Below are 13,113 nucleotides of genomic sequence, written 5' to 3'. Positions count from 1 at the left end.
ACAAGTTTTATGTGGCAGTACTCACGGCGTTTGTCCACTACATAATCTCCAGGGCAGAACTCATGGTTGTCCAGGTGCTGGATCGGGATGAGGTCGTTAGAACGGATTCCTGTCTCCAGTCTACCGTCCTTCCACATGACATCAGCCGAAGTAACAGTTGAAACAACCTCCACAGCCACCCTGCACACACGGACAGGGGTCAGGCCTTCTTTAATATGACAGCCTCATTCCTGTGCACTACATCACTCTGAATACATACAGCACCGTTTACAGCATCACAGCTGTGCTGACACTTTCTCTCCTTAGAGAGCAGGACTTAGAAGAGGACGTCATTTGGGACACAGCCAAGCTCTGGTCTAAATGTCATTTTTCTCCTTCCTCTCTATTTATGCCTACATACTGTGACTTTCTGGTTAACACTGACTACAAAAAGCACCCTGAGCACAACAACAACTGGCCCCCAGGGGCTGGTGGAAACAAAAAAGCTTAGCCAAGTTGGTCATAACTTTCTGGGTGTAACTTTAAGATTGTTGCACCAACTAGTTGTTAATAGGCCTGGCACAAATATTACATGATCACCTAACGGCAATTATTTGAGGTAACTGCAATGACCATTTTCCACATTAGATTTCCCAAAACCATCAAGCTGCAGCAAGCAGAATGTGAATTGGGTGCGCTGGGTTGACATACGTAAATGTAAATAAAAGAAAGGTGTAAATTCATTTAAGCTATCATGGTGCTTTTGAAAACAAAAAAAAGTTCTAACTTCTAACTTGGTGCCCTCACATTTACATGGCAGCACAAGCAATATGTGTTTATTTCTTAGCTATGTAGCTTATCCTAATAATTTTAGCATGCATGCTGGCACAATGAGAGGTGTTCGTTTTTTGCATTTTCAGTTTCACTCTCATAATAATAATTTTGCTTTACCAAATGGAGGTTTTTCAGAGGCACACTTCAACTGAGTGTTATGAGAAAAAAAAAAAAAAAAAAACGGCAAGATGGCTGCACAAGTGACCAAAGAAACCCATAAACGTGAGCATTTTCCTCAGATATTCCTCAGATAATTATGATAACCACTGTATTATCTTAGTTTAATGTCGTTTCAGTGTATTATGGTCTTTTTCTTCATAACAAGCAAAAAGAATTGCTAATAGTATGCTAATGTCTCGGTAGCTATTTAGCTAAATTTCCTGTTCCACCTTAAATGGCCATTTAAGGTGGGACATCAAAATTGGAACAAGAAGCTGGCGAACAGCTTGAGCTCCTCTGCTATCACTGCAGACTGGCAGGGTCGCCTACAGAGCACCGCTAGTAGCTGTTAATGAAGTAATGCTCTTTTTTATTTGAGGGTCCCATTTCATAGAGGAAGATTTCAGCCACTACCCCTTGTAACTCAGTTCTAAGGGGCAAGATGACACTCGAAAAACAAGGGGTAGAGGTTGAAATAAGAAATGGAATTTCAGCCTTAGGAATCATAGCTAGGAAGTTTGATGGCTAATAAGCAAATCTGGCCACTTTTGGTTTGTACTTCAGATGCAAAGAAAGAAAAAGACAATTAAATCTTAATCAATTATTTATATGACAATCATCCGCCAAAATTTCATGATCATGACGGCCCTTGTTCTAAATTGAATTTTCAAAAATGAGCCATACATTTTACACTTAGCTGGAAGCTGATGTCTAGTCAAACTCTAAACCATGTGTAGGCTGTGGTTACTGCTTTCAGATTATTGATGACAATGCAACAAAATAAATCAAATATATATTGTATTGTATTAAAAACTGATTTGAGGAGATTAGATATAAGAAGGGGAATGAAGGAGAAAGTCAAAGGAAAATAAGTAAAAACATGGGTTTCCAAAACTCTAGTTCAAAAGGGACTCCTAACAACTGTGCAATTTTGGTATGACATGAATTAATTATAATACATTTTTATAGTGTTCAATAAAGCAGTCATCACCAGCACTTGTCCTGGACGTCTACCTTCCTGCACTGTCTGGTACCAACAACTATCTGCGACACCTGTTCTGGTTAATGATCCTTTTTAGAAGTCCTTGATTAGCTGAACCAGATATACAGTGTTAGGTGAGCACGTTAGATGTAGGTTGGAACTAAACTCTGCAGGAAGATCTCCAGGAAGACGGTTGGTGACCACTGCAATAAAGTATGATTAGTTATTGATCAAAATAAAATTCAAAAGCTATATTCAAGTGCCAAAACACAACAAAAAAGCTGGCTATATTATTTTTTATTGAGGATATTCCACTACTAAGTAATTAGTTCATTCAGTCTGATTCAGGCCAAATAAATAAAATTAAGTTGTGCTGATTTCTTACTAAGTTCTCTCCTCAAATTATTCGTAATGCCCACCTGCTAACTAGGTCTCCCCCAAACACACAATGCTACCAAGCGGGGAGGACGAAGGCTATTACGAACTTCCTCCGAGACCCGTAAATCTAATGTGACGTCCCTGAACAGCTCAACACGTGGAACAAAGCAGTAACTGCTAACTCTTTTACGGCAGCTAACAGAAGCCTGTGTTGGTTAGCATCACACTGAGTGATGCAGAAGAGAGAGGACCATCCTGCCCACCCAAAGAGAGAGAGGACCATCCTGCCCACCCAAAGAGAGCGAGGACAGTTATACTCTCTTGGACTCATGGCTACGGACGGCTGTGGCATCGTCAGGGATCAAACTTGCGATCTAGGGAGCCTCAGTTGAGCTGGATTGAATTCAAGGCGCACTGAATCGAGTCCTAAAGAATCAAGGCAAATCAATACAAGTTCAGACATTTGCGACCCTAACAATCACTCACTTCCCTCTGGTGCGTTAGGGCAGAGCAAGCTCCCACAGGTGGGCAGCGTGTAAAGACACTTACTGATATTTCAAACAAGGCTGGAGACAATGTAAAACAGCACGAGCAAGAGCGATCGATAAACAAGTCTCTGTGTGTGTGTGTGTGTGTGTCCAGGGTGTTAAATGTCCTGCGCTGCAGCGGATAAGATCTCGCACTCATGTCCTCCAGCTACAGCGCTCAGACAGCTCCTCCACACCGAGGAGAATACTATGGCAGCATAATACAGGCTGAATACTAGCACAGCTATTACAATTATGATATGCCTCGCAATACATTCAAAACACTTTGAAAATATAATGTGACTTGGTTGAAGATTAGACAGATTAGATTATGCTATGCTGACCAAAATAGTTGACTTTGTTGGATTACATGAACACTTAGAGAGCTGGGCAATATGACAGTATTTATAGTTATTGTGCTAAATTATGTCAATTTGTCACAATAAACTTTCATTTTGTATTGTAACATTTTTGTTTGGCATTTTAAGAGCACATTTAGAGGGCGGCAGTGAGTAATGTTTATTTGTTAAAACCTCTAGAGGGCGGCAGTGAGTAATGTTTATTTGTTAAAACCTCTAGAGGGTGGCAGTGAGTAATGTTTGTTTATTTGATGTTTGTTAAAACCTTTAGAGGGCGGTGGTGAGCGATGTTTATTTGTTGATCATAAACACCTTTAGATGGCAGCAGTGAGTAATGTTTGTTTATTCATTGTTAACACCTTTAGAGGGCGGTGGTGAGTAATGTTTGTTTATTTGTTGTTAAAACCCTTAGAGGGCAGTGGTGAGTAACGTTTGCTTATTTGTTGTTAACGCCTTTAGAGGGCGGTGGTGAGTTATGTTTGTTTATTTGACATTTGTTAACAGCTTCAGAGGGCATCGTTGATTGGTTAGAGGACTTTGTTGCAGCGTTCTGTGACAACACTGATAGCAATTAACAAACAATATATTGTGCTGCCCTGTTTTACAACAGTGCTTCTCAGTTCTGTGAGACCATCTTTGTGTCTTACCTCCTCCAACATCTGAGAGTACTGAAGCAGGGAAAATACTGCAGTGGCTCTGAGTACCACTGGTTCATGCTGCTCTTGGGCTAAATAGACATCAGAGGGCCGCACAGAACAAGGTGTGTGTTTCTTATCACCGTCACGTCTCCATTTCAGCCTCTTTTCTACTTCTGTTCGCTTTCATCTTCCAGTCTGTTGTTCCACGTTGTAAGTTTCATTCTATTGTACCAAAATTAGATCCCAGCTTTTATTAATGGCTCCTATATGAATATTTTAATCTTTCTCTGGCCTGATGCTTCTTCTTTCATTCATCTCTCCTTCAGATCACTTTCATGTGAGTACTGTACCGTACTGCAGCTCCATGCTGCAGAGAACACATTCTGTTTCATGATTTGCCACTGACTGACTCAAGCTAAGGCAGCACATTCTGGACGTTCTTCAAATTCAAAGGCATATTTGAAAATGCTGATTAAATTGTGTTTTTGCAAGTGTGTATCATTTAATGTCCCAGAGTAAAATAATAAAAAGGTTAGTATGAACAAATGGACGGACGAAGCAGCGCGCAAAGGAACGGACTAACAAGGCCTTATAAGTGGTATCACCCACAAACTTTTAGGTCGGGTCCTATTTGTTATTAAGAAATATATTGGTTGTGGAAACATTTAACCTCACAAAAGATGCAGTTGTGATTGTTTAGGAAACAATTATGTGTGTCAATCTCAAATTTCACCACTGAATTTCTGAATTATTTTAAAAATACACTGAATCCACAGATGTGACTGGAGGAACTATTTATAGACAAATACACCATTTTTCAGGGAATAATTTAACATTTAAAAATAGCCTGAATTTTATTTGGGCCAGAAATTGAGTAGATATTTTAATAAATATTATTTATTATTGATGTTAAATGATTGGATCACTCCAAAGTTGCTGCAGTTGAATCGCCACCTTCAAATCGACACAACTTTTAAACAAGTACTAAATAACGTTCTATACAGTTTGCCAGACGTCCTCACCTGTCTCCTGGTTTGAACTCCCGGGAGAACTTTGTCTTCTTCTTCTTGTGTTTCCTCTTGAGGTTGCGGATGGAGAGAGGGATGCTCTTTTTTCTGCTGGGGCCACTCTGCAGCGAGGCGGTGGAGCTGGCAGAGGAGGTGATGGAGCTGGTGTCGTCCGTGTCCTCCACCGGCTCCTCGTCGGACTCCAGCTCACCCAGCTGAGGCCACTGGCCCTGAGGAACGTCCCCCTGCTCCCCTCCGTCCTCCGCTGGCTCAGGGACCGGGACAGGGCCGTTAATGGGGCACTGAGGCACAGACTCTTCCTCTGTACAGTCCCGCAAAGGCTCTGAACGCTGATCTGAAGGGCCAGAATGAAGAACCACACAGTTACATCCCTGCTGTAGAATACTTCCAAACTGTGTGAACTGGGGTTAAAATGGAATTTCACCAAATGTTCCAAAATTTCTGCACTTCAATCTGCAGTTAACTCATTCAATAAATGGAGCCATTTGTTTGTAAAATGGTTTATTGTAGAGAAACTCACTGACTCAGATTTCTTTACAGTGGTGGTGATAGGAACCAGGAGTCATAATGTCTTCAAAACAAATATAACCATTTACTATCCAGAACCAGTGAATGTTGATGTTAAAGTAGTGGTAAATCTGAAAAAACACATTTTCCTTGTGGACTATTTTGCCTTAGAATGACCTGCATGTATCTGTCTGCTATGAATAGGTTTTAAAAATGCATTTCAAGCCAAAACCTTCTCAGAAATATAATAAAACAATGTTTCAGACATCAGGCAGTGAATTCATCACCAATTTATGTAATAACTTTGTGAGCGAACATTCAGAGGCATCAAACTCTTCAGACACCTGGTTCCTGTCATCGCCACTGTGGACAATTCTGACTCAGCAATGCAGCATTTCGCATCAAACCACCCTGAACCTCTTAACCATTTAAGAAATACAGAAATGTTTTAATTCAGTGGAATTCCCCTTACCGAAGTTTTGACAGAAATGATAAACATCTTTCCCCTGCAGCTTTACAGTTCACTCGACTTGTCAAGCGCAGGAGAACACACCCCTCCTACCACTGCAAAACTCGCCTTCCGTTACCATGGTGACAGTCACCCGCAGGTCCTAGCTCAAGTTTAGCAGGTGAGCAAAAGACACCTCGGGAAAATGATTCCAACAGCAATGACATGCCCTCAGGTCAGCACGGAGGCATAAACAGACTTTGAGTTTTTAGTGTCTGTCATGGGCTTTGAGGCATGACAAGTGAAGCTTTCATTAAAGGACACATCACAGAAAACCAGATATTCCTCACCGTCGCACTCCAATTCATGTGCTCCATACATGGAAACTAAGCGGCAAAAACAGCCCATTCTGAATTAAACGCTTTGTGACGTCACAAAAAACAATGCATTTATATGTATATGCCTATTTAGCCAAAAGCAGTTTAGCCCCACCCGTTCACCTTGAAGTTACAGACCACTGAAATTATGTCTGTAGTCATTGTCACACTCATATTAACAACTCTGTGTCAAAGTTGGATTACTCGAGGCAAAATACAGTGTAACTGGATCCATGAATTACGAGGTCATTAAGGAGCCCTTTTATGAATTTTGCTACACACAATATAACACTGCCATACACAGAACTGACATAATAAGACTGGCAAAACCACAAAAACAGACAAAACAAACCAGCAAGCTTTGGTGTCCAAGTGTGGTAGCTAAGTGGCTTAGTAGATTACAACAGGAGTGTGTTAGCTTGCTATGAGCACCGATGTAGCAATGTTACCATTTCAACTCCTTAAGAAGTTCATGATTCAGGGGATCCAGTGACATTCAGTGAAAAAATGTCCATAGGACAGTAGAGCTAATAGTGTTGAAACTAAGCTGAAAGCTGTTCAAATAGAAAAGTTTTCAAGCCGGTTTTTAAACGTGTCCAGTGTCGATGCTCTTCTAATTCTCTCTGTCAACTGGTTCCATTTAAGAGCAGCACAATAGCTAAACGCTACTCTTCCATGTTTAGAGAGTCTCTAACTGAATAGTTCCTAACGTTTAGAGAATTCTACCATTCATTTCTCCCAGAAATCCAGCTTAGACCCAGAGTTTCTAACATGAGCATGATGCTGACTACAAAGGTCATACAACTTCACTAATGACATACAACTTCAGAAGTCTATAATGGGTATTTCAGCCTGGACTGCTTTTGAATGAAGCAGCCAATCAGAACAGAGCTCATTTACATATGAGAGTCTTAAAAGCAACAAAAACAGTCTACACAAACATAATACGTAGACCTCAGAGGGAAGAAGAAATACAAGAAATATGTAGGATATGGGCTCTAAACTCTTTAAGCTTTTTAAAGGCACCTGCTATTAGGAGGAACTTCACATTGCCCAGTATGAAGGATGGAGAAGTGAATCAATTTGCCTTATTAGAGATTCATTAGATCAAACCACTGATCCCTTCTGTACTTATATTAGAACATTTTTAGTAAGAGACACCCAAATGTGTGTTTTGTGTATCCCATGTCTATGCATTGACGTGGGATACACAATACTACTTAAACCTAAAACTTAAGTAAACAAAATGGAAATTTAGAAATAAACAGAATATCTAGAACAGCGGTGAACCCACATGCTTTACACAATTTATTTTATTTTTTGAACTCTAACAAATCTGACAACTCATCACTAAAAGGGTCCATATTCTACATTTTTATTGCATTCTATTTTTTCCACCCCGAGGGCGACTTACAACATTTATGTGGGTGAACAGTTGTAATTCATTTTTACATTCCCAACCTCTCTTTTCGCTTACTAACAGGCTATTTTCACTGATATATGTAAATAAGCTCTGTTCTGATTGGGTGCCCATTATTGAGCCTCATTTAAAAGTCCAGGCTAAAACGTAATGTAAATGTACTGGTTTTCATGACATTGGAAAAACACAATTTAAAATGGGCTTAGCAGCTTAGTTTCCATATCCATACCTTTAGAAACTACGGACACACACACACACACACACACACACACATACATATATATATATATATATACATATATATATATATAAAAAAATATCAAACTCATTTTAAAAAATGTGAGGAAAATGTTTTTCCATCGTATGGGCTCTTTAATTAGACATGAAGTGTCCAGACTCAAGAACCATCACAAAGTTATAATACAGCACAGTGGAAAAGTGAGCACAGCAGCAAAGGCAGTACCTGCACTTTCAGTCTCGTCCGTCTTTGCTATCTGCTGTATGCTGTTGGTCTGCGAGTCTGTGCTCTCTGTGGTCTTCTTTCCAGGGTGCTTTTTAAACATTCTTTTTACCTATAAAAGCAGAGATGTCACCAACAAAGTAAACTGCACAGACTCCGAGTTAGGCTGCTGATAAAAGGTGCTGATCATCATCATCATCATCATCATCATCATCACACTTTCGCACTTCTGACACTTTAGGCAGGCGTTTGTGTCTGGAAGTGACTCGGCTGTTATCAGGTAGGCTGTTCTGTCTGCTAACTTCTTAAAAGAATAGCTCTGTGAAAAACATACACAATTCCTCCCTCTGACACTAAATGTAGCTGATCAGCCTAAATGTGTTTGGTATCTGAAGTTTGCTTCTTTAGCATTGTACTGGAGCTAAGAGACTAAAGATAACAAGTAATGAATGGAAGCTTATAATGGAACCTCTAAATTATCTATGAAACATGCTTTTGTCTAAGTGTCTAAGATAACAGTGTGTCATACATTGTCCGAAACCACATAAAGCAAGTCTACTAGTAGAGATTATCCAAAGTGGCACTATATTAATTTTGGGATTTAAAATCTAGTAGTAAGAACAAAACTTCACAGAGCGTTGACTAAATGTTCTTACCTTGCGGATGACGGGGTCCTCAGGTAGGACAGGTGCGCCCTCAGGCCCCTCGCAGGTGATGCGTGTGGCGTCGCCTTTAGCGGGAAACACGTACAGGGCTCTCTCGCCCAGCTGCCTCTGCGTGTGGTCAAAGTAACCTAGACGCTTCACTCTGCACAAAAGAGATCACAAGAGACAGCAGTGAATAAATGAGATCAGACAGTAATGAGGTCTGGTAACAGCGGAGTGACTGAATTCAGCTTTATTTGAAGGCAGTAGTCTGTGCACAAGTTTGTACAGGCGGACAATTTGATGTCCAAAACATACGTTTACACACTCATAAAATCGAGTGCTATAGTACAGTATAATAATATAATATATTGCAATATATTGAATCATAACTGTAGATGGGACCGATCTGATCCTATATCGATACAGGGTCTGATATTGACATCACTTAACCCACCGTAACATAACGTAACATGAAATGTCACCAATCCAGATTCCATTCCACATATTACCATGAACCTGCCGCAACTTCAGTCTGCTAACTGAGTGAGCAAATAACATCAGCTGTTGGTTTGACTAAAAATGTTGTTTGTTTGGAGATATTTTAGTCTGGAAACACAGAAAAGCAAGACAGCTACTTGTAGTGTGTGTAAAGCCAGCGTACCGAGGGGTGGAAGTACGGCTGTGTCGTACAATACAACCAGTTTAATCACCTTCAGAGGTTTCACATGAAAGAGTACCAGGAGTTCATGCTAGCCAACAGACAGGAAGACGCCACCAGGCAGCGACTCTCACTGATGCTTTCCAGAAATGCGATAAACTTTCAGCAGACAACCCAAAGGCTAAAATGATCACAGAGAAGTTCCTGAACTTCATCGATGACGAACCGCTATCTGTAGAAGAAAATATCGGAATTCGCAGCCTGTTGGAGCACTTAGAGCCCAGGTATAATCTCCATCCAGAAAATACATTTCAGAGACTGCTATACCTAACCTGTACAACCGGGTGTCATCACCGTTAGCGGCGCAGTTAGCTAGATGTTAGCTAAAACCATGAGCTTCACAACTGATATTTGGACCTCAGATGTGAGTCCAGAGTCTCTCATAAGTCTCACTGTACACTGTGTGAACTCAAACATATGCACTACAGAGTGCGGTGCATCAGGTAAAAAAAAATAAATAAATAAAAAAATAAAAAAAAGTGCAGTGGGTCACACACCAGCAGTTCAGCTGCAGCCTCCATTACAGATACGCATAGCGATTTAAAGATTAAACACCTTAAACACAACATCCAACAACAATAATTATAATATTACAGTAAAAAAGAGCTCTTGTATTGAAATCTGTATCGGTATCGGCCCATCACTAATCGTAACCCCTGTATCAAGATACATTATGCATCGCCATGTTCTTGCCAAAACACAGCCCTATTTTTTTTATTATATGTACATAAACACTACATGAACACTACATGAACAAGTATTAGAACACCTACAACATTACTTTAGTACTTTTGTCCATATAGTGTGTGTGTATCACAGACTAAATTTAAAGTAGGATTTAAGAAAATCCTCATGCTAGCTATTTTACAGAGAAAAATGTCATAACAGCCCAGACACTTCACTTTGGGCAAGAGACATGAGACACTTACTGCTGTAAGGAATCACTTAATAACCCTGCAGTTTTACTGAGCACAAGGCAGATCAGAGCCTGCTGCAGTGGAAAAGTTCAGAGTAGCTCTAATGCTTTATTCTAAGTGAAACAAATCAGACAGCATCAAACATGTCATGACAGTTTCGCTATAAAAAAGATCAGATGTTACTGCATTGGAATTTTATTAGCTGATGGTTTAATATATGCAAGAGAGACCATATGTTTCTGCTGAATGTCACAATACTGCAGAGAAACTTCACAATTAAGCCCTATCACACACAGTACCGCACTGCAGCGAGAGTCACTTTCATTCAAATGCATAAACAGACAGATACTAAGATACTAAGGATACTACACTGAACTGGATACTGAACATCACTAATTTAACTTGGCCAGTGAAGGATACGCACAACACTGCTTCTTAGAATATAACATGACCAACTTTGCTCATGTTTCTATAGAAGATTCAAAGTGTTACACTAGGGAGAAAAGGGTTTTTATAGATTTTAGCTCCCAGGTTGCCAAGGTACTCAATGCGAGAGCAGTATTCCCAGCCTACGGTGCAAAGCCAGCACCTTATTAAAAGTGACTGACACACAGCATCGACTTTGACAGCTCATTTGTCACGTCACTCCTTTTGACGCATTACAAGCTTTATGCTAGAGGCTCTAATAACAGTAACAGCAGAACATTATGGTGTTTGTCACAAAGGCAGCCCTAATATGAATGAAACCATCACAAAGAAAATCGAACCTTGATAATACGGGAGGAAACCTAATACTCATCAGCACTCCACACTGTCCTTCTGTCACCAGGAGTCAGAAACAATTTGACAGCACTTTACAATAATAAAGATACTGTTTGAACATGTTTGTATCTGTGTGTACCTGCAGAGGTTCTCCTGTGTGATGGTGGAGGGAGGGGGGAAGACGCTGTCCGAGCCTTGAGGAGAGTAGCTCTTGGTAATCCACGTTACCTTCAGCTCCACAACCTGGACCTATAAGAAAACAGTTAGCCATGAGCACTGACAACTAAACATTAGTTTAGCCCTTCTCCAACATTACCTGGAACATATTTTGTTGAAGTACAAAGAAGTAAATCCATCCTCCCCATTTTTTAAAAATACTTTTCTGAAAATGTTTATGTGCAGTTTATTTTTGATTTACCTTAAAAAAATAAATAAATAAATAACGTAATAGCGGCATGTGCACTGTTCCAGCTGTCAAGTCTCAGAAGTTAACTAAGTCATCAGGCCTTAATTTACTCATTAGGGCAGTTTAGGTATGTCAAGAACTGTCATTAGGAATTGTCAGTGTAATAAATTCTCTGAGTATACAAGCCTTGCTAACACTCAACAACCATAGACTCCTCTAAGCAGTTGGCTGAGGACCTAAAAAATTAAGATATATGCTTATACAGTAGTGGAATGCTTAAAAAGATCAAATTACTTCCGGCTCACAATTTCCACTGTCCGAAATGTCATTACAAACAAATTAACTTCTCATATGTTGACCAGAAAGGCAAAGCAAAACCCCCACATTGCAGCAAAGAACCTGTAGGAAGGTTTAGTTCACACAGGAGTGTTGCTGCACTGTTCTACTGTGCAGCACTGCGTAAACAAACATGAAGTCATCAGAAGAAAACCTTACATTCAACCTCATCCCAAAACTCAATGTATGGAGTACGCAAAACATGTAGATAAGCCAGAAGCATTTTGGAAACAAGTGCTGTGGAGTGATGTAGTAACTCTTTGACCACAATCACCAAAAAGGTATGTTTGGGGAAGGTACAGTATTTGATGAAAAGAACACCTTGCCAACTATTGAGCTATTGAGGTGGATCTACTACGCTTTGGGATTGCAGGACAGTCGGTGGCACAGGAAACACTGCACAGGTAGACGGAAGAACGGACTCCACTAAATTCTGAAAGCAATATGTCTGACAGGCATTTTGCTGAGGCTGAAGAGAGACTGGCTTCTCCAACAGGACAATAATCCAAATCGTACTTCAGAATACTTCAGAAAATGCAAGCTAAAGCTTTTGGAACTGCCTTCACAGTCCCCTGTGGCTAGATCTTAAATATCCTGTGCAAGCAAGACGGCCGAAGGATGTCACAGAACTAGAAGCATTCTGCAAGGAAGAGTAGGTGAACTCCGAGCTTGCAACAAAAAAGAAAAAATCTTCATAATTGACTAGTCTATAATGCTCTCTGTATGGATTCTAGGATTTCATAGCCAGTACAGGATGTACAACACAAACAGAAGGACACTTCAAACAATGCCAGACTACTGCGGTTAGTTATGCAGGACTGAGCACAGTTCAGTATGGTGCTTTGTTCAAAGACCCTTCAGCAGCATTGTACAAGAGATGAGCTGCAATGACGTCTGAATCCAACGGGGTTTCATTTCGGACTACAGTGGAGTGGAATTTGATTAGTTCTGGACAGCCCAAACGGAAACACAAAACCACAGCAGTGATCTGCATGGATGGACTCTGAGTCATACTTTGCATTTAAAACATTCCTGAAATGACAGGTGCTAGTTTTTGAGGGAAGGTGAAAAGGTATGCTATGATTTGGCAATTAGGACTACATTACGAATTATACTAATGCCAGTATATCTGAGGCATTTTATAAGCTTTTTAAGTCATTCAACTAACAGAATAGAGAGTGCCATTCAATCTGTGCTGAAGTACAGCCAAATGACTGCACAGTTTAGTGTT

The 13,113-nt window shown here is 40.2% G+C and overlaps 1 protein-coding gene across 1 annotated transcript in view; it reads right to left on the bottom strand.

The window, feature by feature from the left end:
- Positions 1-13,113, bottom strand: part of ube2o (ubiquitin-conjugating enzyme E2O) — a 50,849-nt gene that overhangs the window by 9,554 nt on the left and 28,182 nt on the right. The window contains exons 7-11 of the mRNA XM_036570153.1: positions 11,280-11,389; positions 8,753-8,903; positions 8,100-8,208; positions 4,879-5,218; positions 26-180 (exon numbers count right to left, since the gene is read on the bottom strand). Coding sequence (XP_036426046.1) covers positions 26-180; positions 4,879-5,218; positions 8,100-8,208; positions 8,753-8,903; positions 11,280-11,389 — 865 coding nt within the window. The remainder of the gene's footprint in view (positions 1-25; positions 181-4,878; positions 5,219-8,099; positions 8,209-8,752; positions 8,904-11,279; positions 11,390-13,113) is intronic.

The sequence above is a fragment of the Colossoma macropomum genome, unplaced genomic scaffold (genome assembly GCF_904425465.1).
Source record: "Colossoma macropomum unplaced genomic scaffold, Colossoma_macropomum, whole genome shotgun sequence".
Lineage (NCBI taxonomy): Eukaryota > Metazoa > Chordata > Actinopteri > Characiformes > Serrasalmidae > Colossoma > Colossoma macropomum.
The sequence above is the reverse complement of the archived record's forward strand: the minus strand, read 5'-3'. Positions and strand labels throughout refer to the sequence as shown.